The 26,996-nt window shown below is 46.7% G+C and overlaps 2 protein-coding genes across 2 annotated transcripts; both read left to right on the top strand.

The window, feature by feature from the left end:
- The first annotated feature begins 595 nt into the window (after window positions 1-595).
- Window positions 596-5,176, top strand: SCT (secretin). Its single transcript, XM_013945353.2, has 5 exons — window positions 596-684; window positions 1,690-1,794; window positions 2,055-2,159; window positions 3,561-3,662; window positions 5,065-5,176. Exons 1-5 carry the CDS (start codon window positions 596-598, stop codon window positions 5,174-5,176), a joined length of 513 nt encoding a protein of 170 aa, XP_013800807.1.
- A 3,511-nt stretch (window positions 5,177-8,687) lies between these two features.
- Window positions 8,688-23,594, top strand: CDHR5 (cadherin related family member 5). The gene is made up of 14 exons (XM_013945368.2): window positions 8,688-8,766; window positions 8,987-9,165; window positions 10,094-10,144; window positions 10,500-10,592; window positions 10,719-10,817; window positions 12,191-12,301; window positions 12,648-12,824; window positions 13,097-13,187; window positions 14,969-15,066; window positions 15,815-16,021; window positions 17,046-17,162; window positions 18,207-18,279; window positions 20,486-20,637; window positions 22,226-23,594. Exons 1-14 carry the CDS (start codon window positions 8,688-8,690, stop codon window positions 22,808-22,810), a joined length of 2,112 nt encoding a protein of 703 aa, XP_013800822.2. The 3' UTR covers window positions 22,811-23,594.
- The last annotated feature ends 3,402 nt before the right edge of the window (window positions 23,595-26,996 follow it).

Genomic DNA, 26,996 nt, shown 5'->3' with positions numbered 1-26,996 from the left:
CCCCCCGTGTGCGGATGAATTATTTTTTGGTACATGCCAATTTTTTTTGCCTGAAAATTTAGGGAAAAAAAAAAGAACAGATTTCTCTTGGGTATCCTCTAGGTTTATTAATAACTGTCTGTGTGGGATGTTTTGATGGGTGGTTTAAATCCTCTCCCCAAAGGCTCAGCTCTCAGAGACTTACAGTGGAATGGGGTTTATTCCATGGCATTGTGCCACTCATGGATTAACTCACACAGTACCTCCCTGCATATTCGAGGCACATTATACTGATTCACAGCAATGCTCCAGCACAAACATCATCTTCCACAGGCAACTTCAGGCCCATGCTCTGGGACTGGTGGTGTTGGGGGGGGGGGAATAACAACTGCAAACAACTTAGAACTTAATGGCAACATGACAGATTTGAATGGCTCTTCTTTTATATTTTAAAAGAAATGCTAGCTCTGTTGGCAGGAATTCCTGCCTAATTTAATTACAGTGGTGTTATTTCTATAGTCATGCCTTCTATGTGGCATATGAACCGCAGCTGGCAAAGAGCAAGGTCATTCATTTTACTGCTCATAAAACCGCATGCTTTGCTTTAGGAGACATCATGGTTTCCCTGATGACTGGTCTGTGGCAGCTAATTATTCCCATGATTGTCCTATCGCACTTCTCGGCATCTCTTCCATCCCGGGAGAGGTAAGCAGTTCTTGTGCCTCTGCTTCCTTTCTCTCCATGGCTTTCTGTTCAAAGGGTCTGTTAGCTGGAAAGCTGGCCTTTTATCTTCCATCCAGAAGTTTTATCTTCCATCCAGGGGGAAAAACAAGACCACCAAACAGATCAGACTACAATAAAAAAAGATACTTTTGAGCCTGTTTTCCCGCTTGGTGTTTATACAGGCTGGTAGAGGTGGCTGTTTCTGTCTCAAATGGCCCAGTCCTGCAAAAAGGTAACCACAAATAGACAACCTTATTAGTCACCAGCTCACAACACTGAATGTAAATCTTAAGCAGGATTCATCTCTCCTCCTGCTTGTGCAGGAGCAATTAAAGCACAGAAACTTAAGGAGTCAGGCAGGAGGAGGACAGAGTTGAGACTCCTTTGCAGCCCTCCCCCAGCTACAACCGGTGCTTGGCCCAGCTCCCCTCACCCCGTTCTCCGTGAAGACCTACATACACACACACACACACACACACACACACACACATGCAAGAGGTCTCTTGAGTAGCCGGTCCAGATCAATAGCTGAATCCCATACTTTTTATCCTACTCTTGGGCTAGTCTGGCTTGAAGTTTGCTAGCTCTGGTTGAACCTTGCCGAGGTTTTGAGCCCTCCTTTCAATGGCCCATTAGTCACTGGAGGGTGCTGCTCTTCGGTACCATCACCGTTAACTACCTGTTCCTCAGGGTTTGTGTATCTGAGGGTGTTTAATTTATTACTTCTCCTGTCTCTTGTCCTAGTTTTTATATTGAATAGCTGTTAACCAGACTTCCTCACATTCCCATATCCTTATGGTAAAGTAATGACTTTAGTAAGAGGAGATTCAGATGATTTTGCTATATGATGGTTAAACCTCTAAAGGATTTGCTTTTCTGTGAAACTTTGCCAAATTGACTCAATTCTTGCCAATCCTTGCTTAGGACCCTCCTCCTTGAGGGTGAAGTTTTAAATGTCCATCCATTTTTCTTCTTCTAACCTCCCAGGGCTGAGAGACATGCTGACGGGCTCTTCCACAGCGAGCTCAGCAAGATGAATGGCAATGCCTATGTGCAGCAGCTAGTCAAACACCTAGTGGGCCTCAAGGAGAGGTAAGGAGGAGCCAAAACCATCCTTCCAGGGCAGAGACACCTCCAATGGGAGATGGGACTTCAGCCAAGGGGGATACCCGTGGGGCTGAGCTGCTTCCAGCTCCAGAGCCAGCCTCAGCGTTGGCCTCATCCAGAGGATGCCCAAGATGAGAGGACACAGCAGGAGAGAGATACCAGAGCCTCAGGATAGGTCTCACATCTCATGGCTGGGAGGAGTAGCTGTTGTGTAGTCTTATGACCCTTTATTTTCCCCACTGCAGGTCCCAGAGGCACTCAGATGGGCTGTTTACCAGTGAATACAGCAAGATGAGAGGAAACGCTCAGGTTCAGAAGTTCATCCAAAATCTCATGGGCCACAAGCGCAGGTAAAACCTCTGCCTCCTGGGAAACAGGAAAGTGACTTGGAGCTGTTCGGCCTTCCTCCGCCCTCAAGGAAGCCTCCATGCAGGCTGCAGGGAGACAGGTCTCATCTCCAGGGAAAGAGGGTGGCATGGCCACTGGTTTGGGAAACTTGAGGCATGAGCAAGAGGGCTGGGGCTTGGTCTCCTCCTGCCGGCCTGTGCCCTGAGCTGCTGTGCAATAGCAGGGATGTTCCACCCGCCTGCCCTGTCTGTTACAGTAGGACACAGACCTTCTCACTGAGGTTACTTCTCAACATAAGGCAACACTTTCTATTGCATACAGTGGTACTGAGCCTTATCTGCAGGGGATGAAACTTCAGATCACAGGCTGGGGTTTTTTGTTTGCATTTTGGTTTAATTTTTCAGGGAAAGTTGCAGGTGACCTACCCATTTCAAATAAAGCATTTGGGAAAAGTGGTGTCATAGCAGAATGTGAACGAGCTCTGAGTTTCATAGTCACCAGCCACACTTCTTGCTGCGAAATTGGGCATGCTTTAGACACAGTTATATATATGGCAGACTGAATCTTTCAACCAGCCAAAGTACAGGGTGACTAACTCCCACAAAAGCCACATATGCAAGCATGGCATCAGTTGTATCATGTGGCACTCATTACGATATTATTATCCACATCTGTCCTTGCTACTGGTCTGTTATGAAGGGAGAACATTGCCTGGAAAGGTCTCCTTCTGGTTCCTCCTTCAAGGTAGAGACAAAGCACATTGATTCCTTCCCATCTGTGCAGGGTGCTTTGATATTTTCTGGGACATGCACCACTAAGGAAATCCTGGCAGATGCAGTAGATTTTTAATTTCCAGATGCTGGAAAAAGGGATAGATCCGTGGGCTGAAGGGCATGTTCATACCGGCTAACAAAGCAGTGCCAGTGCATATTAAAATCTGTCCTTTTGTCATGAGCCAAGTGGGAAGGAAGAACTTTTTAAAATGCTTTCAATATTTGCAACAGGTCAAAAGCCAGCAGTTTCCCTCAAACTCCTGGGGAAAGTGGAGGTTTCTTGGAGTTTGGCTCTTCAGAATAAATCAGGCTGATGGTTTCTTGAGCTTGAGCTGACCCAGCGAGGGGGGTCCATGACTTACCTTGCACATGCTGTCACAAGTGATTTGAGGGCATGCAAACAAAAAAGGTATTTAAAGAGCATCTGAGCCTGATTTGAAGAGGATACTTGTATCTCTTCCAGCAGGGCTGAGGTGACAGTCAGCAAGTTAAACAGAGCATGGCCGTATGACTGTGGGGCAGGCTGTTGGTGGGTGAACCTGCCTTCCAGAGAGTGGTGCTGCTTTACAGCTGTGGTGGTTACACTCTTTGGTTTATTTATTTTTTAAAATTTTTCCATGTCTAAACCAGATCTCCAGGCCCAGTCAATGCAGATGTGCTGGGGAGAGAGGAGGAGAACAGCCATGAGGATCTTTGCTTTATGTGGCTGTACCAGAGCTTTCTGAATGCCAGGTAGGTGGGACAGACTTCTCACCTTGGTACCTCTACAGCCCTCACTGCCACGGTATTGAAGCCAGAAAAGGACTTTTAGTAACTTGTAAATGCTCAGTTTTTCCCCCAAGTGCAGAAGCCTGAGGTAATGCAGCAGGTGCCTGCAGGTCGTTGTGCCACAGCTGTGGGCTTCAGAAGGGCTCAGCTGGCATCCTCAAAAATATCTGCCCTGCTGAGTGAAGAGTCAGGGTGGAAGATTTAGAAAATTGTGCATGTTTTAAGATCCCTTCTGCCTCCTCCCCCATCACCTGGGGAGGTGCTGCGTCAGGGATTGTCATTCCTGAAATGTGGCCCTCCATCAGGCAGTTTTGTATCTACCGACGCTCTGCCAACAGCTGCACTCCCAGACTTGCACAGCCAGCAAAGAAAACGCTGTAGTCTAACTGCAAGGTGGCATGTGGCTCAATCTCAATTTTTGATTTCCATGCCAGCGTTCAGGGTAATCTCTACTCCTGTGTGCCAAGCACAGCTGGCATTCAGTTTTGGCTTTTCTAAAGAGAAGTTGATATTAAGATTTGCAGGTAAGAAGCAGCATATAAAAGCTAGGTATTAAAAATAATATAACCCAGGGAGGTGAAATAAGATCTTTTTCTAATCGTAAAGTTGTCAGCCTGGATGAAAACAGTGGTGCATTGCATTAGGAAACTTGATCTAACAGTTAAAATAGAAAGTATTTGCTATCCTGTCTTGACTCAGTTATGCTGAATTTACTTCTCTGCTCTATCATTCAAATTTATCAAGCCACCCATATCACCATAGTGATGCTTTCATTATGTTTTTCTGTTTAGCACTTAATTTCATCCAGAAGTAGACAGACTTCTGACAGACAGACTTGAGAACTGAGATACCTGAAGACAGTTCTTGAGGGGTGGTAGAACCCTTCTAAGAGATATTCGAGGTGGGACATATCCCACCTAACTTTAGCAGGTATGATTAAGTGTCCAGTCTGGGACTGTCCTTGCTCCAGCTCTAGTCAGGAGGAGAAAAAGGACCCTTTCCTCTTAAACACACCTCTCAGGATGGGCTGTCCCAGGATCTGGACAAGTCCATCTCTTCCCAGTGACTAATTGCTATCAATTACACCTCACTATTAAATGGCTAAAATTAGGAGGAATAAGCCAGCTCTTAATGCCTGTTGTCCACATTGCCCTGAGAATAAACAGGGATGATAACACCAACAGCCTTTCCCATGCGTTTGAGTTTGTATGGTGCCTGGCAGCCGGCAGCCATGATCTGGGTCCCTCTGTCGTGTGTCCGCTCCTTGGAGTCATCTCTGGGCTTTGCAAGGCGCCCTCATCACACCTTCCACAGTCCAGTCCCCTGGGAATAACAAACTATCACCCATCTTTTTCCCTCCTGACAGCCGCTCAAACAGTGACGCCAGGGAAGCTGCTGCAGTTACCAGCCAGTACATTTGTCCCATCTCCAAGCACCTGGTTGCAGAGATGAAGGAAGTTGAAGACAGTTTTGACTAGAGGTGAAGCGAAAGCCAATACTCTGTCAAAAACAGACAAAGAGATGGCTTTACATGTACATAGCTTTGAAAATAAACAAGGAAGCTATTGAATTTTGCTTAGGGGAGACTCTTGAGATCAGCAAATAAATAACATTAAATTCTGGAAAGCAGCCAAAAAACAATGAAACCACTTAGGTAAGCAAGAGTAAAATATATGTTAGTGTGATGGATATGGATGGAGTAGATGGAGCCTGAACGAAGCACATCACTTCCACCGTGTGTTAGCATCTGGTGCCTGCTTCTGAAGACTAATAAAGATTTGCTAGTTATGCCTGTGCATTGGCTGATCTTTGGGGAACAGTAATGAGGGTGGTACCAAGATTACTAGATTTTGGATGATTAGGAATGCCAGGTGGCAGGGAGAAGTATTTTGCCATGCTTTCCCCACCGATGTACAGAGGCATGTTGGGGCTACTCAAGGCTCTGCCCACATCTTTGGTGACTGTGGCTCAGCACTGCCCCACTGGTGTCAGCAGGATGGATTTGGGGTTTGTGTCTGCTGAGAACCTGTCTCTTTGTGCAGCTCCATCACTGGGAAATGGATAGGCAAGCAGTACCCAGACGTGCCCATTATTCATGTTTATCTATGTTGGGGTAAAAAACAGGGGTACACTCAACTGTACAAAAAAGTCAGCATCAGTGCTTTCGTTTAGCAGAAACTCAGCCAGGCACTCGATTTTACTGCAAGGAAATACGAGGGCTGCACAGTATAGAGACGCACTGCATATATTGTTCCCACTCCTTTCTGCCCTCGTATTTACTGGTCCAGCCTTCTCATAGCCACTAAAGACAAAGCACCACTGAAAGGAGTTTGCTCCCACCAGTTAAAGAGGTTTGTACACTATCCCTTTGGCACACTGCCTGACAGATTCCCTCCTCTGATATATCAGGGACTCCATCTTTCCTGTAAAACCAATGGATTTTGAAGACCAGCTCTAAACAAAAGGTATCTTCAGCTGTGATCATGTATGCCTACCAAGAAACTGTTCAGTCTGTTCTGCATCTCCAGTTTTTCACCATGTATGATGTACCCGACATCTACAAGGCAATTAGCCCCTCCCAAATGTTCATCTTAGTACCCACTCCCTTACTGCGATGCTGAAATGCTACTCCCGCATCTCATGGGCCTCGACATTTATTTGTTTTGGCCCATAAGAAAACTCTGCTAGGAAAGAGACCTCTGGGAGGATGTATGGAGGGAGTCTGGATGGTCTGTATTTTATTAAGCCACTGATGGTCATCTGGCTAAAATGTGGTATCTAAGATCTTTTCCAGAGCAACTGGGATTTTAAAAGGAGCAGTGAGAATGGCTATCACCTTCCTCTTCCTACACAAGGAGCAGGTTCAAAGCAACGGTGTCTCTGCACATCAAGTGGCCAAATGCCTTCCCACATGATACTTGTCTTGGAAAAACTTACACAGACTCAGAAAAAGGCAGGACAAGATGATGGAATAACATGCTGTTGAGGGTTCAGGAAGCTGCTGAGGTGCAAATAGCTGGAGCCTGGACGGGGATTCAAGGGAGCATCCCTACAAAGAGCTACCAGCTGAAGGGGACCTGCCTCATCCCTACGGACTTGCTGGGTGATCACTGGGCTGTGGCTGACCTTGGTCACCATCTCTGGATCTGCTCTACTCACCTTGCCCGGGTACTGTTGGGTGGCTGGAAATAGCATGATTATCTCAGAAAAGATAACTGATTAACTCAGCCCCTGTGAGTTACAAAGGATGTAGCTCCTTCCTTTGCTATCCAAAGGAAAGAGCAGACAAGACAGCTTGGTCTTCACTGAAACCTTTGCCATTTTCAGAAATAAGGATAAGACATTTGAGGGCTGGCTTTTTAATTTGAAAAAAAAAAAGTCCTTTTCAGGACAGCAGATGCTTTCTGCACACTCTCATCTTTTGCAGGGCCCCTGTTGTCCTTTTGGTGGGAAATGCCCCTAGACCTTTCAGATCCCCCCTACGTCTCATCCTCCCAAACCATTTTTAAGGTGGGACTGTGACATGCCTCTCCATCCCCTCTCTTTGCCCTGAATGTGAACTTTTCTGGCAGTACATACTCCTGCTGCTGGGTGCGTGCTGTGCCCAGTACACCATGGGATAAACACCAGGGCCTTCTTCCTCCCAGATCCTCCCCCAGAAAGGGGCAGCTTTCTGGTGTGAGGAAAGCCCTTCCTCCTGCAAAGACTGTGGCACGCACCTTTCCCCTTCCGTGTCGCAGGAGGGAGCGCTGACAGCGCTGGTGTCAGCTGAGAGCGCAGGGACAGGAAAAGCGTTGCAGATATTCCAGACTGCAGCACAAAGTCGAGTTCCTCTGCCAAAGGGCTCGACACGCCTGAATGAGTCTCCATCTAGTAAAGGGAAGGGAGGGATCAGGGGAAGTTATTCCATTTGCCTCTCTATGGTCACCTGGCAACAAGGCGTTCCTTCTCCTTGCCGCTACCTGCTTACCCAGGGACCGGCTGGCCGTGCCCGTGCAGTGAAATAAATCAGAGAAAGGGTGGTTCTCTCCCTTCATTTGTGGATAGGGAAACTGAGGCACAAAGGTTAAACGGTTTAACAAAAAGTCCCACCTACAGAAATGATAGCACAGTCAGGCACTAAACTGCACTGGCTGCCAGCTTGGTGCTTCCTGCACAGCGCCATCCTTAACTTTCTAACCCTTCTTTTTCACCCTAAAACCAGAATCTCTGAGCAAGCGACAGGATCCAGCTGAGCACTTATTCACCCAAAGCCGCCCCAGCCTTTTGTCCTCTCTCACCAATAGCCCCTCTAATGAGATTCATTCTGCACTGTAAAACACTAAAACATAAACAGGAGCATTGACCCCCCTAGTCCTGCTCTGCTTGTTCATCTCTGGGAACAACATAACACACTGGAACTAGAAGAGAGAAAACAGAGGTCATGGGCTGGAGAGCAAAACCTATTATAAAGGGGAATGAGGGCCACGCAGGCAAAGCCTGGGTAAAATAAGTAAGGCATTGGGGAGGGGGTATATTACCATCACTATTGCTTGTTTCAGAAAATGGTCTTGCCAACACTGACTGTATCCCTGGTGTATCAGAAACATAAATTTGCCCACATTTCCCCTGGTGGGAGAGGCTGAAGTATAGAGGCAGCTTCCCAAGTGTCAGCCCTTGTTCTCCTTTTTGCTCATCTCAAGGTCTTGGCTCTGAGCTCTGAAATGCTCCAAGTATTTCCCCGGCACTAGACAGAGTTAAAGATCAGAAAGACCCAGGAGCAAAATAGAAAATGCAACTTACTCCTTATCACACTGCGTGACCACTAAGTGTCTTTAGATAAGTCATCCAATCAGGCAAGGAGGCAAAGGTTGAACTGCAGCAATTCTCTCAGAAGAGCCAACGTTTTTTGCCTCCCTGAGGCACCGAATGCACAAGACTCTGGGAGCAACAGGGAGACAAGAGGATCAGCTTAGAAACAAGACTTTCTTCAAATGCCTGCAACTCACCATGGCCATTTCTCACCTGTTCCTCGCTTCTGTGCTCTTTTTGCTGCCTTCCATAACACATGTTTCGGCCCAACAAGAAGGTAAGTTGTTGCAGGAGGCCCACGGCCACAGAGGAATAACGCTCACAGCAGCAGATTGTACTTTTAAAGCTGGTGGATGGCTTTTCACACCCTTCCTCCAAGACCACTTCATTCAAGGATCTTATCTCCAATGGTAACTAGAGGGGTCTCAGGTCGGACTCAGCTCTGTCGTGGCATGAATCCCTGGGCAATTTTGTATCTCGCTTGCATATTTTTCCAGGATGTTCTGTGGATAACCAGAAACCAAGTGTCAATGAAAATAATCCTCCTGGCTACGTAGTGGCCACCATCACTTTGGAACAAGGCTCCACCATAAGGGTTGATCCTTCCTCTCCTGATGCCAGTTATTTCACCATACAGGGGTCCCAGCTGCAGCTGACCAGAAGTGTGGACTTTGAGGTAAGCTTTTAGCTGGCAAGCTGTAACGGTGGGGTGGAGAATGCTGGGGTGCAGCAGGTTTCAACTGGGGCTCTTGGACTTCCAGGAATTCATGGCCCATTTGTAAAGGATCTAGGAAATAACTTTGAAAAATAAGCCTGTTGCAGTAGGGTTTAAGTTTATTGCTGGTGAGATCACAGAATCACAGAATCACAGATCTGCCCTTCCACGCAGGGAAGATGAGGAGGAGGAGGATGCATGGTACGCATGCTGTCCCCCTCCTTCCATGACTCTGTAGGAATTAGAGCAAGGGGAAGGCTTTAAAACAAAATTGCGACAACTGTGGTGTTCAGAGCTCTCCAGGACTCAGGTAAAATGGTCCCTTTTTGCCTGTACAAAACACAGCCCTGAGCAGTGCCGTGATCTTGGGTGGACTGTAACAGCAGTTTAAAGGTTAGTGTGTTCAGCTAGGTTGCTGCTATATTATTTTACCTTCCTGGAGAGCTCTGTACACAGTGAAGAGTCTCTTTAAGCTGCCTTTCTCCTAATGCAAAAACCTACATTTGAGCAAAAAATGGCAGACATAGTTAGGCCTTGCAGGTGACACTGTACTTGCTACACGGCACATTTCTGTTTTATTCAATTTCAAAAGAAATCTCTGTTTGAACTTGCCTAAACTGGGAGGAAATGGCTGATGAGCTCTGCCGCCATGACACGTGAATCACAGGGAGTGAAGCCAGGGCGTCACTCCGCGTTGACTCCAGCAGAAATGAGATCCCAACACTGCTGCATGGCTGTAAAGGAAAGAAAGAAAGAGAGATGCCGGAAAACAAGCAAGAGCCCTGGCAGCAGTTCTGATTTAACAATGCTTTGATTTGCCTCATTTACCACAGAAAGTGTCTGTGCATTTTTGTTTCAAAAATGGCTGGGTTTTTGTTTTTGCATACAGGAAGACACCTTGCTGTTAGTCTACCTACTCTGCACCAACGCTGTTGGGCAGGTGAGTGCTCTTCTAAACACTCAGCCCTATTAAAAGGTACTGCAGAAGAGCACGTACCTCCTTCCGCTCTTCCTCATCCACCACATGGTGTGAGGAGCTGTCCCTTCTCTGCAGGCATATAAACCCCTCTCACGGTTAAAGCAAGAGCAGCTGAGGGGCTGTGAATGAGGAGGAGGTGGGAGCAAACCCAGCAAATGCCCTCGCCATGGTGGGCTGGCTGTGACCCCAGCCCCCATGCAGCCCCCATCCAGCTGTGCTCCTCACACCATCCTCTCCGTTCGCATCTGCAAGGCGGGATCAGCCACTAATGGTCCTAGTTTGTGTCAGTGATTTTCTGCCTTTACCCTCTCCTCAGAGCAATTCTCTGGAAATTATTGTGACCATTGTCAATGTGAATGATAACAGCCCGGTTTTTAAGCAAGCGAATCTCACCCAAATAGTTCCTGAGGTAAGCATTTTATGGAAGTGAAGAGGGCACTGAGTTACCCACGGCTGTGGGACTAGGGAGGAGTTGCCGGGGGGAGTCCTCAGCCCATTGCACAGAGAGAACAACTGTGGCAACTTTGTGTTTCAGGACACAAAAGTGAATGCCACAGTTATACCCCGCGAAGATCTAAGTGTTACTGATGCTGACCTGGACACCATTTATTATGAACTTATGACAAGAATGCCCGTGAGTACCTTTGTTCTTTGGGAGAAAAGAGGTAGCTCTGGAGAAGTCTTTGTGTTTAATTCAGACAAGCTCAAAAATGAGGCTGAGGTCACTGCACTGCATTTAGTTCACTGACAGCTTCTGGAAGAAGCACACCTTTTCCAGAAAGGTAAAGCAAAAATCAAGCGTTGGTCTGGCTAGCAGAAGAGAGCCATCGACATTGCAAGTATTGAATTCTTCCACTGCTCACACTTTTATTACGCTGTACAGGGATATTTAAAGTCATATGCTCCAGAGAAGTCCTGTTGGGATGGTCTGTAAGAGTATCAGGAGAGACCTTTGCACCCTGCAGAGTTCAGGATTGCACTGAGTTGGGTAGGGGAAGAAGGGATTATTCTCCTGCTTGCCAGCAGTGTCTGGGCACAGCAGAGATAACATGATTTGCCCAAGATGACACAAAGTCTTTCACAAAGCCAGGGGCAGTGGCTTTCCCCAGGTCCCAGCTTAGTGCCTTAGTTATCTTGGTCTTCAGGGATTTACTTGATAAAGTGGGAAATGAATTGTGTGCACAAACTCATGCCAACCTAGACTGCAAATCTGTAAGACCCTGCTAGGAACTAAAAAAAGAAAAAAAAGAGAGAGAGAGAGAGAGAAAGAAACTCAAGTGAAAAAACAAGCATATATGTACATTTTTAAAGAGCACCATGCAGCGAGCAGGCAGTGTCTGACATTCTGCCTCCGTTACACTTGCGTAACCCCAGGGATTTTAAAGGATGTGAACAGCAACTGCCAGGTTTTCAATTTTAGCCCTGGAAACAGATTTTGTACTCATACTGGTGAAAATCCGGAGGAACACTCGTCAAGACATAAGGGTGATGGAGAACCAAAGCAAGTGCAGAAGGTTATAGACCAAAATGTAATGAATGCTGTTCCCAGTTTGGCCTTACAGTTGTTTCCAAAGTTCAACTGTGCTAGTCTAAGGCAAGTGATCTTGCCAGTTTTCAGAGGCTGAGGAGTCTTCATCATTTTTTGCTCATGGATGTGAGATCACTTGGCTGTCACGGATCCAAAATCAACAACTAGGCAGCCTGCTGAGTGTAGGAAAGAAAGGAGGTAGAAGATTTTCCCCAGTACCTGCTGAGCAGGTAGGCAGGCAAAGCAGGGGATCTTGGAGAACAAAACTCACGGGGACATGAATGAGCCTTTCTGACAAGCCAAGCAACTCCAGTGTGTGATACCAAAAGATTAAATAGTTCTCACATTCCTATCCCCTCCCCCCCCAACTCCCCAGGCTTGAAGGTCTGATTGGGATGACAAATTCAGCAATGAACAGTATTTCAGAGCATGTGTCTGTGATCAAGTCTGCTAGTAGGGCTTTTCCATTTCTTTTCTAGGACACAGATGGTTATTTTGCCATAAAAGGAGTTAATAACCCAGAAATTTATTTGCAAAAAGCACTGGACTATGAAAAAATCAAATTCACAACTTTGCTCTTGTATGCAAGGGTAAGTTCTTTAGGAGGAGCAAAATGCCTTGTTTGCCACAGACACTCTTAGCCTGAGGGTAGGTCGAAGGGGCAGATCACTGGGATGGCAGGAGAGAGGGTGGATGCTGGGGGCAATGAAGTCCTTCCCCCCTGCTGAATCACACAGTGACTGCACCCAGCCTTGTACTTGATCCACTTCTGTCAACAGAGAGTGAGACAACTCGCTGCTTTAGCTAATTTCACAAAACTGCTAAGCCTTAGAGAGAATCACGTTACAGACCTGGGCCACTGGCTTTTTGCGGATGGGTTCCACTTTTGGCAATAAAACTTGGGTCTAATGAGTACTTTTTTGCTTTTGGGTACAGGACAGGCCAGTGAACAGCACCGATACCACCCACACTGCTACTGCAACAATAAGCATATCTATTGAACAAGCTGACACCAAACCACCCTGGTTCCTACCCTGTAACTTCGTTAACGTGGACAATAATGTTTGCATCAGCAGCCCCTACACTGGAAGGGTCAACATCTCTGAGAAGTCGGTAAGCAGGAGCGATTAAACAGTATCTCCGACGTTCTCCTCTTCCTGGTGGGCAGTGCCCACTAATTTCCATGAGCTAATGCTGGTCTCCAGTCATAAAAGCAGATGATTCAGAATGACAGTAAGCCTTCATCACCCTGGCAAGCGGGGGTTCCTCCCCAGAGCAGCACTCTTTGTCCTTGATCCTGCAGCATGCCATGAAGGACAGTGCTGGAAAAATGCTAGCATTTGGTGTTCTGGGGTTGTATCTAATGGCTTGTCTTGCGATTGCAGACTGCACCACTCACCCTGGAGCCTGGGCCCATCTACGCTATCGATCCCGACTACACTTTAAATGAAAAAATAGTCTACAGCATTGTTGGTGGTGAGTAGAAGTGGTCACTCCCCCAGACTGCATTGCTTAGATCTTCCATACATTATCCGCTAAAAGGAGATACTCTCAGCAGCATTAGAGTTAAGGGGTAGGGGATTTGCCCCTCTGTTTCTGTCACAGATATGTAATTAGATCCACAGAAAATTATGGATTAATTAGAAGAGACTGCTTTACAGAGAGGAAGAAAAGAGAATTATATTCCCAGAGACTGAGGACCATGAACTCTGTTGCAAAGGGACCTTACTCTGTCTTGAATGAGACATATTTTATCTTGCTTTTGCCAGACTGCTGCTTTCATTCAGTTTTTGAGCTAAACCAAAAATTCTCCACATCATCAGTATAATTTTCGTTCATTGCCATGAATTATGTTCTTATTCCCCTGCACAGTGCCGCTGTCTGATCTACCCTGTTTTAGCCTTGATTTCAAAAAGATGACCTGAATATAATCAACTGATTGCCCAGTCATTGACTGGGCCATTTATTTCATTCAAAGAATTTCTTTTTTTTTTTTAACAACAGTGGTCTTTTTGATTAACTATCAAGGCAAAGACAGATCATAGCAGTCAGGTAGAGTGATCATTTGATTATCTTCCTTTACTTCTTCCATACAGCACCACACCTGTGAAGATCCTCATGGCAATAAAGACATTAAAGAGCCTTAAAATCCACTACCATTTTGAACATAGTGTGTTCCCATCCCCCACAGTTAATAGGGAACCCCCAACTGAGGGTCCTTGTCTAAATGCAGCCTGTAGCATCTCAGAATGAGGAAGGTAACCAAATATTGTGCACATATTTCAATGTATATTCAACACAGGAAAAATGGTTTTGTGATTCAAATGCGCATTGGTGATGTAGAAGGCTGATTTTTACCCCTATATCAACACAGGAAGGTTTTTGTGTCCAGGCTCCTTTTGTAGACAAGGGAGAGAAATAAGCATTTCCAGGGCTAAATTCAGCTCATCTTGAGGCCAGTGTCAACAATAAGCCAGATAAATCATGTGCTGAAAGGCCCTCTTCTCTTTACTGGCTAAAGAGAGTCTAGGTAGCTAGCTCAGGTAGAGCTGTCTGTCCTTTAGATGTCTGGAGTATGTTAGATGAATCCCCACCTGACATTTCTATGTAGCTTGGTTCTCTGTCTTTAAAATAGGAATAAGCCTTCCCTTGCATCTCCTGTAGTGCAGGGTTAGGGTTCGGGTTGGCATTAATCTTAGGGAACTGGAGACCTTCAGTCCTCAAATTGCACCAGAGTCCTGCTCAGCCCAGAGGTCGAGGATGAGGGCATGGAGCCAAGGCTTAATATGCTGTGAAATCTTTGCAGTCCAGTCTTTGATGTGGGGTCTGGCATTTCTGTGATGGATGAAGAACTAGGAGAAATCTAGTACTGTGGGGCTCTGGGGTCCACTGGAGACCCAGGTGGCTAGAGCCCCAGCTGCAGACCTGGACCTAGTGTTTATTACTGGATGGCTATAGGCCTTCAGTAGAATTTAAGCTGGCTGTATCTGGGCCTACGCACTGAAAATGCAAAGCTTCGCTCTCCTTCCTTGTGTAGTCAGATTTACATGTCTTCTCACTGCTTTCCATCTGCTAAGTCCCCCTGAAACCATGGCCAGCACATCCAGGCCTTGGAGCAGCCAGCCAGGCAAGGACAACAGCATCATGCTCTGGTGGTGTTGTCATCATCTCCAACATGTGAAACAAGTGAGTCACAGGAGATCCAGGCCACTTTATCAAGGCATTCAATGATTAAATAGTCTTTCTGTTTTCTTTAGGGGATACGGATAAAGTGTTCTCAGTGGATGCAGATACAGGGAATCTAACTATGAACAAAGCAGCAACTTCCCCAGACCCATTCCTATTGCAAGTCATGGTAAGTCTGATGACATTGCATATGACAAGCTAGGAGAGCTGGCTTTCTACAAAGCAGCAGTCTTGATGCGACAAGAGTCAATTACATTAATAATTAAGACTAACTTGGCTGCACCCTTTCTTTTGGAAGGATCCAGTATTTGACCGGTGTCTTATATCAATTTACATGCAAAGCTCCTGCAGATGTCAAGAGGCATTTTCACTTATGTGTGGGCTACACCACTAAATCAGGTTAACCCACGAGGGACATCCTGCTGGGTTGAAAGTATTAGGGAACATAACTAAAGGCTTTCTGTAGGCATGATTGGAGCTCCTCTTTCAGCTCAAGAGGAAACAAGGAGTTGAAAAGCACTCCTTGCACATATATACCCAGCAACATCTGGACTCTCAAGCTGTAACTGAACTGACCAAAACCCCCAATGAAGATGATCAGACTCTGTCTGCTGGTGCTGGAATCCTGCTGCTTTTCATGCAAGCATGGCAATTTGTCCAGACGCAACCCTTATGGAGGATCACATCTAGATTTTGGGGCTAGACCAAGATCATGTGGAGGGCCAACAGCAGACACAGGGCTAAATCACAAGAACTCCGAACCACCAGGCCTCCTGATAGGCTTGACCCAAAGCTCACTGAAATTGAAGGGAAGAACCACATAGGTTGCAATGGGCTTTTTATCAAGCCTATCCTTTTATGTCTCATCACTAACAGGAAAAAGAGCAGCATCTCTCTCTCTCTCTTTTTCTCTCCAGGCCTCCCAAGTCAACAACATACAGAAATACTCCATAGTCAGCGTAGAGATTAAGGTCGTCAATAAAAGTGACTATGCACCGTACTTCAAGAGCCAGATCTACAGAGGGACAGTATCTGTTGGTCTGGCCCCAGGAAGCTTTGTCCTAGAAGCTGATGTTCCTTCCAAACCTCTGATGATAACAGCAGCTGATGATGATTTCACTGATGTAAGGAAATGAAAATGTTCTGAATCATTCCTCACTACTTCAAGGTTAAAGCAAGATCAGCAAACATGAGGAATTGGGGGGGGGGGGAGGGAGGCAAACACCACACGCTTTCCTCTCGTGTCCCTTCTTATATTCTCCTGGGATTATAATATAGTGTAATGGCATGGTGTAATCAGGAGACAGTGCTCCTCTCTTCCAGGAGCCTGTCCCCCCCAGATCTATGTAGGTGAGCAGATCCACTGCAAAACAGCATGCTGAGTAAACCCAGGGCTAGCAAATACTGTGAACAATTTCAGAGCTGAGTTAGGGCCAGGTGAGGTGGTCCTGAGAAGAGTTCAGGGACACAGGAGAGTTATTCGTGGACTGACGTAGGAAGAGGAGCAAGTCCAGAAACAACAGACTAGCGAGGACCTGAAGTCTGGGCTGGAAATTATTGGCCTTCCTTTAAGGACTCATTCTAGTAGCAACATTCTTGTACAAAGTACTGGGAGGAGGAAAGGGGAAGAGATATACTGATTAGCCATGTGGCTTTTTCTTTTTCTTTCTTATACTCCATAAAGAAAAGAGACCACCAGTTTTACTGATGGCAGGGCTTCTGCAACAAGATTGGATACCTAGTAGGGGATAGCAGTATAAAGACAAAGTAAAAAAATGTGCAGCCCTCAGCACAAGGATTATTCTCCACGTACATCCCACTTTGGCACTGTATTAAAGGCAGACCTGACGAAATTTGCCTGGTCCCTTGCATAGATGTATTTTGCTAGGGCAAACCCAAGGCAAGCTGGATAAGACTTGAGATTTCTTTGGAGGCAACACTTTTAAGATACATTCTTGAACACCGAGCAACAGAGTGAACACATTTGATTTCAGCCTTTCCTGCCTCCCCCATCCAGATTTATTTATTGCATTATGCACCTGCATATACTTCAGACATATTTATACAAGCCCAGCCAATGGGCTGTTACAAAGATGCATGCAAAGCACGGTCAGTGTGGTTTACTCATTCACTCATCTGGCTTTTCAGAAAGTCAACCCAAACATTGAGTATCACATAAAAAACAGCACTGATTTCATCGCAACCAAAGATGGACTCATCCTGACAAATGTGATGCTACAGTCACCAGGGACTGTAACCATGGAGGTAGGAGAACTTTCTTCATAAACTTACCAGGGTGGTGGAAGGAAGTTGGAGTTCCTAATAGGGAAGCGCCAGGGGTGGAATTGCATTAACTAAGGGACATAATGAAGAGACAGTCCTTGCCCCAACCATTTGCATCATAAACGTATAGGGTTGGAGGGAGATGAAGTGATAGTAAAATTATCCTGTATGACACAGGCTACTGTTTGGTGCTATCTGTAAAATTGTTTGTCCTCTCCTCTTGTAGAAAATATCATCGGAGATAAGCCAAAAGTCATTTGGGGAGATTTTAGGAGACTCTCTTCCCACGTTTAATCAGAAAAGAAATCCAGAAAATGTAAAATCTAATTTACATGCCCAAATCTCCACCTAAAAAGAGAAATCTATCAGAAAATTTTTTTGTTACTCACACTGTCTAAGAGACAATGCAAACTTCATAGCACAGAGCAGGGACAGCTCAGGATTTCTTGGGGGCAGGGGGAGAGCGAGGAGAGGGGTCTGCTCTGTTTGAGATGGTGGAAATTCAAGACTGGCTGTCTCAAATGGACCTGTGCCAGGTTAAACAGTGAGTGCCTTGGTGTTATGTTCCTGGGAACAGCTGTATTCAGCAACTCAGAGCTCCCTTGTAAGAGGTGCCCAACAGCAAGCTCTGGTAGCTACGCTCTCCTACTGTTGGTACCCACATGACGTGACCTGGGCAGATACCTGAACCAGCTTGACCGTAGCATTAATTTAGCTGCACTGGCACAGAGCTCCTTGCAGGACAGAGAGAGGTGCCAACCCCACACTGCTGCCTGCCCCACGCTACCTCACTATGTGTACACAGCATTGCAAAGCTGCTGCAAAGCGGTACACAGAGGTCACAACAGATGCACCCAGTTCTGGCCCAGGATGGGGCCTCCAGAGAGCTGTTCTCCTTCCTCGGTGACCAGATATAGGCAAGGATATAGGTGAGACACTCTGTCCCCGAAGGGCCTACCATGTCCCTTGGGAGAGAGTTGGAGATCTGGAAAGTGCCTAAGCTATCTCATTCCCTTGTTCACATAGGTTCTTGGAAAAGATACGGTGAGTCTGCAGGAGGCAAGCACTGTGATCGTGGTGGAGGTCATCCCTGCCACAGGTAGGCTGGGCATCTCTTTGCTCTGTCTTTCACGGAGGTGACTGGGGAGTTTTTTCCACTTCTGTGGGCAAGCTGGCAATGACAGGTCACCCACGGCAGTCTGTGGGCCTGGCATGAGGTCAGTCCCATGTCTACAGGGGGTCCTAGGGTGGCTATGACAGACTGAACACTCAAAGGACATCCTTATGATGTGGTCACCACATGCCTCAAACAGCCTCCCCACACTTTAAATAGTGCCATGCATCATAGCATCTTTTCTTTTTAATCCAAATCTAAGCCTGGAGTTACTTAAAGTTGTGTTTTGTGGGCCAAAACTAAGATAAAATGTCTTATCATGGCAAAGGAAGATTACTGTAATATTTGGAGGGTTCCTGTAGTATTTGGTGCTAAGGAGTGTGCATGCAATGTGTTGGAGGGCACTTTACTGAGTGTCTTAATATCCAGGGAGAAATTAGAGTCCTTTTTAAAATACTCACCTCCTGTGAAGCGGTAACTGTATATTGGCCTCTGGCTTCTGGGACATTGGTGCCAGAGCCAGCCCAATCTTATCTCCACATGAGTCTTTCCCCCAAGCTGAGCTAGCTTTAACAGAGGCACCATGTACTGCACAGCACAGGAGGATTTAAGGGTGGTGGAGTTTCACATCAGTGCAGTGGGCTGCAGCTCCCTATGAGACATGATTAAGAAGTAAAAATTCAGACTTTCCAAACCCTCACCAACATATTAATGATAAACCAAGGGAGCAGTCAAATGTGAAGGGAATACTCAAAGTCCATTGTTATAGCTAGGTCAGCAGGAGAACAAAACCATGTTTCATTGATCATTAAACTTTAAGGACATGAATTCACAGTACAAAATGAAGCTGGAAAACTTAGAAATAAAGAATGCCACTGACAACAGCAAGCAAAGCTGATTAACCCCGAGGATGTTACTACCTCTCAGCTATAGTGTTGATATCCATACAGACATTTTTGTACTGACCAGTTGCAGAAAGCAGAACCTGCTTTGAGGAAGCTGGTGTATACTGCTACAGTTACAAAAAGGGCAGGAAAGGGTTTTTCTTGTCCTGTAGACCTTGTAACGCTTTTCGCTTCTGCTGATGAAGCCGAGAGATTTCTTTGTGGGCAGATGGTTGTTGCCTGGAAATGAAAGACCCTCGATTTCGTTGAGATCAGTTGTTGCTGAGTACCTCCTGGCTCCTGCCTGGGTGCTGCCCTTCTCCCACAGCCAGGGAGTGTTGGCTGCTGCTGCTCCATCAGTCGCTCCTGTTGGAGCCGCTCCACCTGGTCTGTTGGAATAAATACAGCTCCCAGGGAGCTCTGCAATGCCTTGCCTCTGCCTGGGAAGGAAAGGCACTTTCCTTCTGTCCTGAAAGGGCTTGACAGTTCTAGTTAGGGGGCAGGAATCAGTCTCTAGAAAGAAATTACGAAAATAAATTCTGCAAAAAACCCTCCCGATGAACACTGTCATGACATAACCCTTTTCTTTTGCAGTTTGCAGCTGTTTGGCCTTAAGGATCACTGCTATTACCTTTGCCTTTATCAGCATAACAGAGATATATTACCTCACCCTCATTTATTAATACATAAGGAAGTCAGACCTGCCTTGGCTGTTCATACGGACGCCAGTGTCAATTCCTCCCCTCCCAAGGAGCACAGTCCTACTCTTTTCCTATTTCTTTCCCTATTTCAATTTGACCATCAGTCTCAGAGGTGAAGCTCTGGATTAAAGGAAGCTTTGCATTTGCACACACATACACGCAAACATACCTCGTTTTTGCATGCCAGTGGCAATGGATGAAGCAGGAACAGGCAGTCTGCACCCAGCTCTACTCCCCGTACCACCTGCTTGCCTAATACAGTCATGTATTTATTCATTTAGTTAAATCATGTAGTCAAGAATGCAGGTGTGATGGGGTAAAAATCATTGTGCTGTAAATGGATGCTATTTCCACATGGTTTTATATGTAACTTACTAGAAGTTGCAATATTCTTTGAGTGATGATGTTAAGAAAAAAACCTCTGCTTTCAGGACAGCAAACAAAAGACCTTCTGTGACATTAAATTGGTCACTGTCACACTCTGCAGCACTAGATGGTTCTTTGCCCTTCAGAAACTGGTTGGGACTTTCTCCCACAATGAAGTGTTGTGTTAAAACGCTAACTGGCATTTTTAGACTTTATAACACTGGTTTGTTTTTCTTGTAGCTGATCCCTCCTCTGATAAGAGATACACTGCACAGGATATGGGTGCCTTAGGTGGTACCTTAGCAGCACTGCTATTAATTGCCTTAGTCTTCCTTGGATTGATGATATACAAACAGTACAGAAAACCATTCAAATATCTGGTGAGAAAAGAAGTAAGTGCTTTGTTTGTACCTGACTAACTTTAAGACTTTCTTAGAGGCAAGAAGTGGGGTCTGAGGAGGGTTAAAGTATGGATGGGCTCTCCAAATGCTGTACATGTTTGTGCAGAGGTGATGAATCATATCTAAGCCAATGCTGGAAAAGACAGCATCAACATGGTGTTGTTCGCTATTGTTCTCTTCTGTCCTCTGATGCTGGAGCCATGTGGCAGATGATGAACAGACATGGTAAGGAGAGGATCATGCCTCCATGGAGCACAAAATCCAACACAAATGTGACAGGTATCAGAGGTGGTCTCTGAAAACCAGGTGACTATGCTATAAACCACTGTTCATCCCCTCTTTACAGACAATGGAGAGAAAGGACCCTTCATATGCTATCCTAAAGCCTGGACTTAGACAGCCAGGTCTTGGACCTATAAGGGGATTTGTCTCATCTAATTTGACGCATGTATGACACAGTTGTATCCACATGAGCTATTCAACCTTGACTTCCTGGAGTCCATGGTGATCTGGTTATTTTGAAGCCCAGGGCACAATTCGTCTGACCAGATGTTTGCCTCTGTGTTAGGATGGGACTCTGCAGGGCCTAGACTCCACTGACAATGGTCCTAAATAATGGTTATACCTCAAATGAATGGGTATGAATTAGTAAAGGTTGCTGGTGCTCAGTTCTCCTGGAAAATGTGCCCATGATTATCTGAAAGGATCCAGAAATGGAGTCAATAAAAACTAGCTTTTCTGGGGAGCCTAATGTTTTCCAGGCCTCAATTAGCTCTGAACTGCAAAACAAACTGAAGCTTTCTGACCAGGAGCACCATGTACGGCTGAGCTTATGTGCAGCTGTAAGGAGCATGCCTTGGAGGAAGGAGCACTAGAATTGCAAATTGTGGGAAATAACTCCTTATGAGGTCCCTTGTCTCCCAGGGACTGGCTTCCCCCCAGTGCCCACCTGCATCTCAAGCAGTTAGTGCAAACCTCTCTGATGGAAAGTACTGGCCAAGTCATAGCTATGATAAGGAAAAATGGGTCCCAGCAAACGCTCTTGAACGTCTAAAATGCAGGAACTGTTCCACTAGACATAGATAAGCAATAACAATGCTTCCATCACTAGTTGCCCCAATAATTCTCCATGCTATCTGGGCTTTAGAGTAGTTTTGAAACTGATTTTCTCCTGAGGAACAGAAAATAGGAGGACCATAGCAGAGAAGCTGTTAAGTTTATTTGCTGGACTCCCTAAATCTGTCACACCATCATCTACCTGCAAGGAAAGAACAGCATTGTTCAAGGCTGAGGGGGAGGGGTGGTTGTTGTTAGATTTTTCATTTCATTACAGAAGGAGAGGAAGTTTAAAAAATACACAAGGAAAAATTAAAGTTACTGACAGAAAGAAAATCTGTTCTGGGCCTTGTAAGCAGCATGGCCCTCACTTGGTACAAGTGAATGTACGTCCACCAGCATCAACAGGGCCTTGCTGGTATACATTAGACAAAGACCAGCCCAGCCACTTCAGCTCCCCTTGTTTTTTTTTTCCCATTTCTTTTCCTTTCACTACAATCACAAGGCGTCTCTCCTCCTGCAGTTGTCCAAAAACCTCCCTGATGATTACCAGAACCAAGCTTACAAGGAAGATGAATACCCGGATACGGGTGCCAAACAGCATGAGATGGCAGAAAATGGCAGTGTCCGGTCGATGACATCTGTGCTAGAGCAACCATCACTTCCCTCACCCTCTTCCAAGGCAAGAGAAATTGATGGCCTCCCAATGGCTTCCACAGCTTCCACCATCATCTTTGACCAGGAGGAGAAGGAGGAGGAAGTGGAAGAAGAGAGCGACCACGAGAAAGAGGTGAAGTCTATCCTCAGGACAGACAGGAACCTGGCAGACAATGGCTACAAAGCTGTGTGGTTTAAGACTGATGTGGATCCAGATGCTGGAGATGGGGTTAAAGTGATCGAGGACAATGCAGCAGCAGATGAGGATGAGGACAGTGGCCAAGACCTGGAGGAAAATGAGGAGGAGGAAGAAGATTATAACGAGGATGGTTACCATGGAGGGCTGGGGGTGTCCTTTGCCCTGGAGAGCCACCCCCCCCCAGATGTGGAAGTGAAAGTCAACATGTCTGGCAAGGGCACATCAACAGAAGATGGCAGTGAGCTTTTATAATGGAAATAAGCCTGCGCCCCCCCTTGAAAAACACGGGGTAATCTCAGCCACTTTGCCAAGGTGGAGCCCACCTCTCTGCTCAGAAGAAAAACTGGTCTGCAAGAGGACAATGGCACCTGCCCTGCCTGTCTGAGTGCAGAGATTAAAGTTGGAAGAGATTACAGCTAATTCAAACTTCTAGTGATACCTTGAAATGTCACTTAGGACTTCTGAGGTGGGGGGGACACATCTCTCATCTCTTTACCCTCCTGCCTATTGCTGCTTGGGTCCCCCTTCCATTGCATTTCCTAAATTGGCTGCAGGTACACTGGGCACATAGCTGAACTGACTTCAAAGCAGTTAGCTCAGCTCCTAATTGCAGTTTCTTCATGACAACCCAGTATTCATCTCTTCTTGGTGAGTGAATTAGCCAGCACTGACTACTTGGCTGTTCCCTTTAGGGTGTTACAGGTTGAAGCCAGCTGCTGGGGCTAAAAGCACACAGGTCACCCTGGCCTTGCAGTTGCTCATAGGACTGCATCCAGGAGCTCCTTCAGGGCTGAGCTCCGCTCTCAGCTGTGCCAGAGGCCATGCTCCCAGCACGAGTAGCTTGCATGACAGCTGACGGGAACAGAATCTACAGCAGCATTGCCCCTGGTCCCCATCCTGCCACCAGCCAAGTGTTTACATGCTCAGGAGCCGCTGTTTCCTCTACCACTGATAAGCAAGAACTAATCACATGTTTTTTTACTGGAGGATTTTATCAGTTGTTCTTCTATGCCATAAAACTGCTAATTGTCCTGTACTTCTTGGGCTATTTGATTCCTACCTTTTGGGGGAAGGAAGGGCTCCTGTTAGGACCTGCCTACAAAATGCCGGGGATATTTCCAGCTCTCTGGGCTTTTGGCAGCAATGGGGGTCATTCCAGGGGGTGCTGGATGTGGGTCAGCAGGGAACCCATTTTTCCCCATGTCCAACAGAGTCCAAGATGTCCCTTTATCATTGCCACTGAAGGTGGAGGGCAGCATCACCTCCAAGTGCTGAATGTCATTGCCATTTCATTGCCCTCCACTTGACGTGGACACTGACCCCTTTGCATTCCCACCTTGCTCCATTCATGAGGAGCCTAGCAGGCTCTTTTGCCAGAGAAATATTGCCTTCCAAGCTTCACCTAGAGCTGAACTGAGGTGGAAAGCAGAGGTGGTTCATTAAGAGTGAGTCAGCTCTGCTGTGCTTGTCTTGGCTTGTACTTGAGCTAGGAGGAAGTCTGCTGGCCTCTGGATTGACTTCACAGGATGACAGCACCATAGCTTGACTGACCCCTCCTCCCTCATCCTGCAGCAATCTTGTCTTCAATTGTGGTCCCACCATGAAGTCCCAAGTCAGCAAAGTGGGCCACCACTTCCAGGCAGCATGGAGAATAAAGTGAGTGATGCTCTAGTCCAGGCTAACACCTCTTGTCAACCAGTCTCCCCCCACTGGCAACCAAAAGCTGGACTGACTTCCACTGGCCAAGAATATGGCTGCGTGCATTTGCACCTTATGATCTATCAGCACAAAATTTGTGCTGCTTCTGGTTTTCCCATTTTGGGGCTAAGCAGTGCTGACAAGGGCTGCTGAGTGCCCAATTTTCAATAAAGAAACTCAGGAATGCCCAAGACAAGGATGCATCAGAAGGAACCTGGGTCACTAGTGTTTATCTCATTTGCTCAGCTTAGCACAACAGCACAGGACTGCAGCAAGGTAAGTTTCCTGCTACAGAAGCAACAGTAATAAACAATACTGCCCTTGCCCTAGAAGCCAAGCTCCGCATTGCTTGGGGCTACTCCAGATAAACTCTCGAGAAAGTGAAACAAAAATATGATTGGTGGGATCCACACATACACCAAAGCATAGGACAACCAGTTCCAAGGATGCTTTAGATCCTCCCAGCCTATATTTTATATCTGTAGATCTCCCCTTCCTGGTGTTGCTAGTGCTGAGCTCTGCTGTCCTTTCTCTGTGGAGAGCTGCCCTTGCTATACGGACTTCAGAAGCTGCACTTTCGTTGAAGGTGGAGATTGAGATGTGGAAAGCTTTCCTCATTACTGCAATAAAGCTGTTTTCCCAGTAATTACAAGTGCAGTTTGTCTGATAACAGAGGGTGGGGAGTGAGCCCTGTGTTTGTTGTGTCAGCACAGTTCCTCTGGTAGCTCAGGATGATCCCAGGCAGACATTTCCCAGGGGACTGTGAGAACTCTCCAGTAAGTGCTGAGCCTGATGTTTTCAGCCATCACTGAAGGTCCAGAGCCCAGTCTGCCCTCCATGCTGGCGCTACCCAAGGGAGGATCGCCGATGGGTGAAACTGGAGAGCTTCTATTCTGACTCCCTCCAGACATTCACTTTCTTAACTTTGTCTGGCTAAAGGTCCAAACACACAAGCGCCACCTTGCTGCTGTCTTGTTGTGCCCCAAGAACTGGCAGTTGTGACGGTGCTATCTGCAGCACTGCTCGCCACTCCTCTAGGGATCATTCTGGCCAGTGCAGGATTGTGCCCCAGGTCCATGCTTGACATAGCTTACATGGAACAAGGGATGATCTCTGTTGAAGCAAAGGAGAAAACCGAACCGAGAAACAGATGTTACACTCATGCAAGAACAAACACTCCCCATCAAGCAGGCAAAGGGAACAGACACATCACAGTGTTTTCCTAACCCATATGAGTGTGGGAAGAGAGTGGAAAGGACAGAGGATGTGTGTGAGAGGGAGCAAAGTGCAGATAAAAGCAACCTGGTGCTTACCAGCCTCTTTGACCCAGTTTTCTGCAACATGGACCAGCGTTTATCATAACCCACTTATTTTTATTCACAGCTCTGTTATGTAGGTTGTAACTGGCCATTCTTGCCTCAATTTGTTTATAAGGAGCCCTTGAACTGTTTTAAGGTCTAACAGCTTGATAAGTGACTGACTAGCATCAGGAAGGAGAACTGCTGATTGCCAGATCCCTCCTGCCTTTAATGAACCGAGAAAAATCTTTCTGAGAGAGAGGCTGACACAAACTGATGTGTTTACAGAGAGCAAGGGGCATGAGGTAGGCACAGATCAGTCCTGGTGCGGCTGGATATGTGCGGCCAGGGAATGCAGGTCTGGTATCTATAGCAGCACAGTGAATTTTGCCCCACCAGCCATCACCAAATGTGATACCACCACAGTAACAGACTCACACACACACATGCATGCATGCACAACTCCCTTAGAGCCACCCAGTTAGTGTGCTGGAGCAGAAATCACCTTGCTCAAAGCTGGGCAAACCTAGGCCCGCAAAGTCCAGGCAGGAGAAGATGCTCTTCCACCTACCCAGGTGCTGGAGGAGCAGTTGTGGATGCCAGTGATGGAGGATTGCATGCGTGGGGACTGCGAGGACTGCGGCTGCAGAGTTACAGAGGTGTTCCGGGTTTGGAGGGCTTTGTGCCAGGCCAAGCATTTGCCCACAGCTGTAACTGCTCTTTTCCCTCCTGGTGACTTGTTTAAGCTCTGTTGCTCTTTGTTGGTGACTTTTTCTGCTCCTGGCCTTCTGCATCAGTGCATCATTTGAGGTGCAGTCTCCCTCAATATATGATCCATATTCCCACTGTTGGCATGCCACTGATGCTTTGGCTTCCTTCTGTTGGCTTGTGTTCAAGATCCATTCCTCTCCAGTGGTGTGCCATTGGCTTTCTGGGTCTCCTTTGCTGGTTCACCTTCTATGCCCCAGCTTTCCTCCAGGGCCAGACACCTTTCTTTCAGCTGGGGTGACATTCATGCTCCATTGGCATGTGGATCACCTGCACTGGTGCACCAAGGGATCCTGTTATTGGCATGTTGCTCCTGCATCCCTCTGTATGCGTGCCCTGGGTTGCTTTTGCATGCCCAGGCAATCCACTGGTCGGAGTCTGGCCCTCGCTGTGGCGTTCTGTTCATCCTCTGCACCTCTCCAGTGTGGTATGTGCCTCTGGCCACCTGCATTGGTGTGATACCCAAATTTCAGGCCCTCTTGGTTTCTGATATGTTCCTGTAAGCTAACACAGCATAGCTGCTCCATTCCCCCCTGTTGGCATGTCGTTTGTGGTCTGTTCTTGTCCAGTGGCACACCGTAGGCACTTCGGCTTCCCTCTGCTGATGCACGGTCTGGGCTTCTGGGCACGTGTGTCGGCACACTGAATTACGAGCTCCCTCGATTGGCAATCTG

Source organism: Apteryx mantelli, chromosome 4, assembly GCF_036417845.1.
Source record: "Apteryx mantelli isolate bAptMan1 chromosome 4, bAptMan1.hap1, whole genome shotgun sequence".
Lineage (NCBI taxonomy): Eukaryota > Metazoa > Chordata > Aves > Apterygiformes > Apterygidae > Apteryx > Apteryx mantelli.
This window is presented reverse-complemented; position numbering and strand designations above follow the sequence as displayed.

Bases quoted from the DNA above. Each gene is read 5' to 3' on its own strand.
- SCT (XM_013945353.2), top strand. From the start codon at position 596: ATGGTTTCCCTGATGACTGGTCTGTGGCAGCTAATTATTCCCATGATT. The intron at 685-1,689 runs GTAAGCAGTTCT...CTAACCTCCCAG, and splicing joins TCTCTTCCATCCCGGGAGAG to GGCTGAGAGACATGCTGACG. The intron at 1,795-2,054 runs GTAAGGAGGAGC...TCCCCACTGCAG, and splicing joins CTAGTGGGCCTCAAGGAGAG to GTCCCAGAGGCACTCAGATG.
- CDHR5 (XM_013945368.2), top strand. From the start codon at position 8,688: ATGGCCATTTCTCACCTGTTCCTCGCTTCTGTGCTCTTTTTGCTGCCT. The intron at 15,067-15,814 runs GTAAGTCTGATG...TTTTCTCTCCAG, and splicing joins CATTCCTATTGCAAGTCATG to GCCTCCCAAGTCAACAACAT. The intron at 18,280-20,485 runs GTAGGCTGGGCA...TTTTTCTTGTAG, and splicing joins GGAGGTCATCCCTGCCACAG to CTGATCCCTCCTCTGATAAG.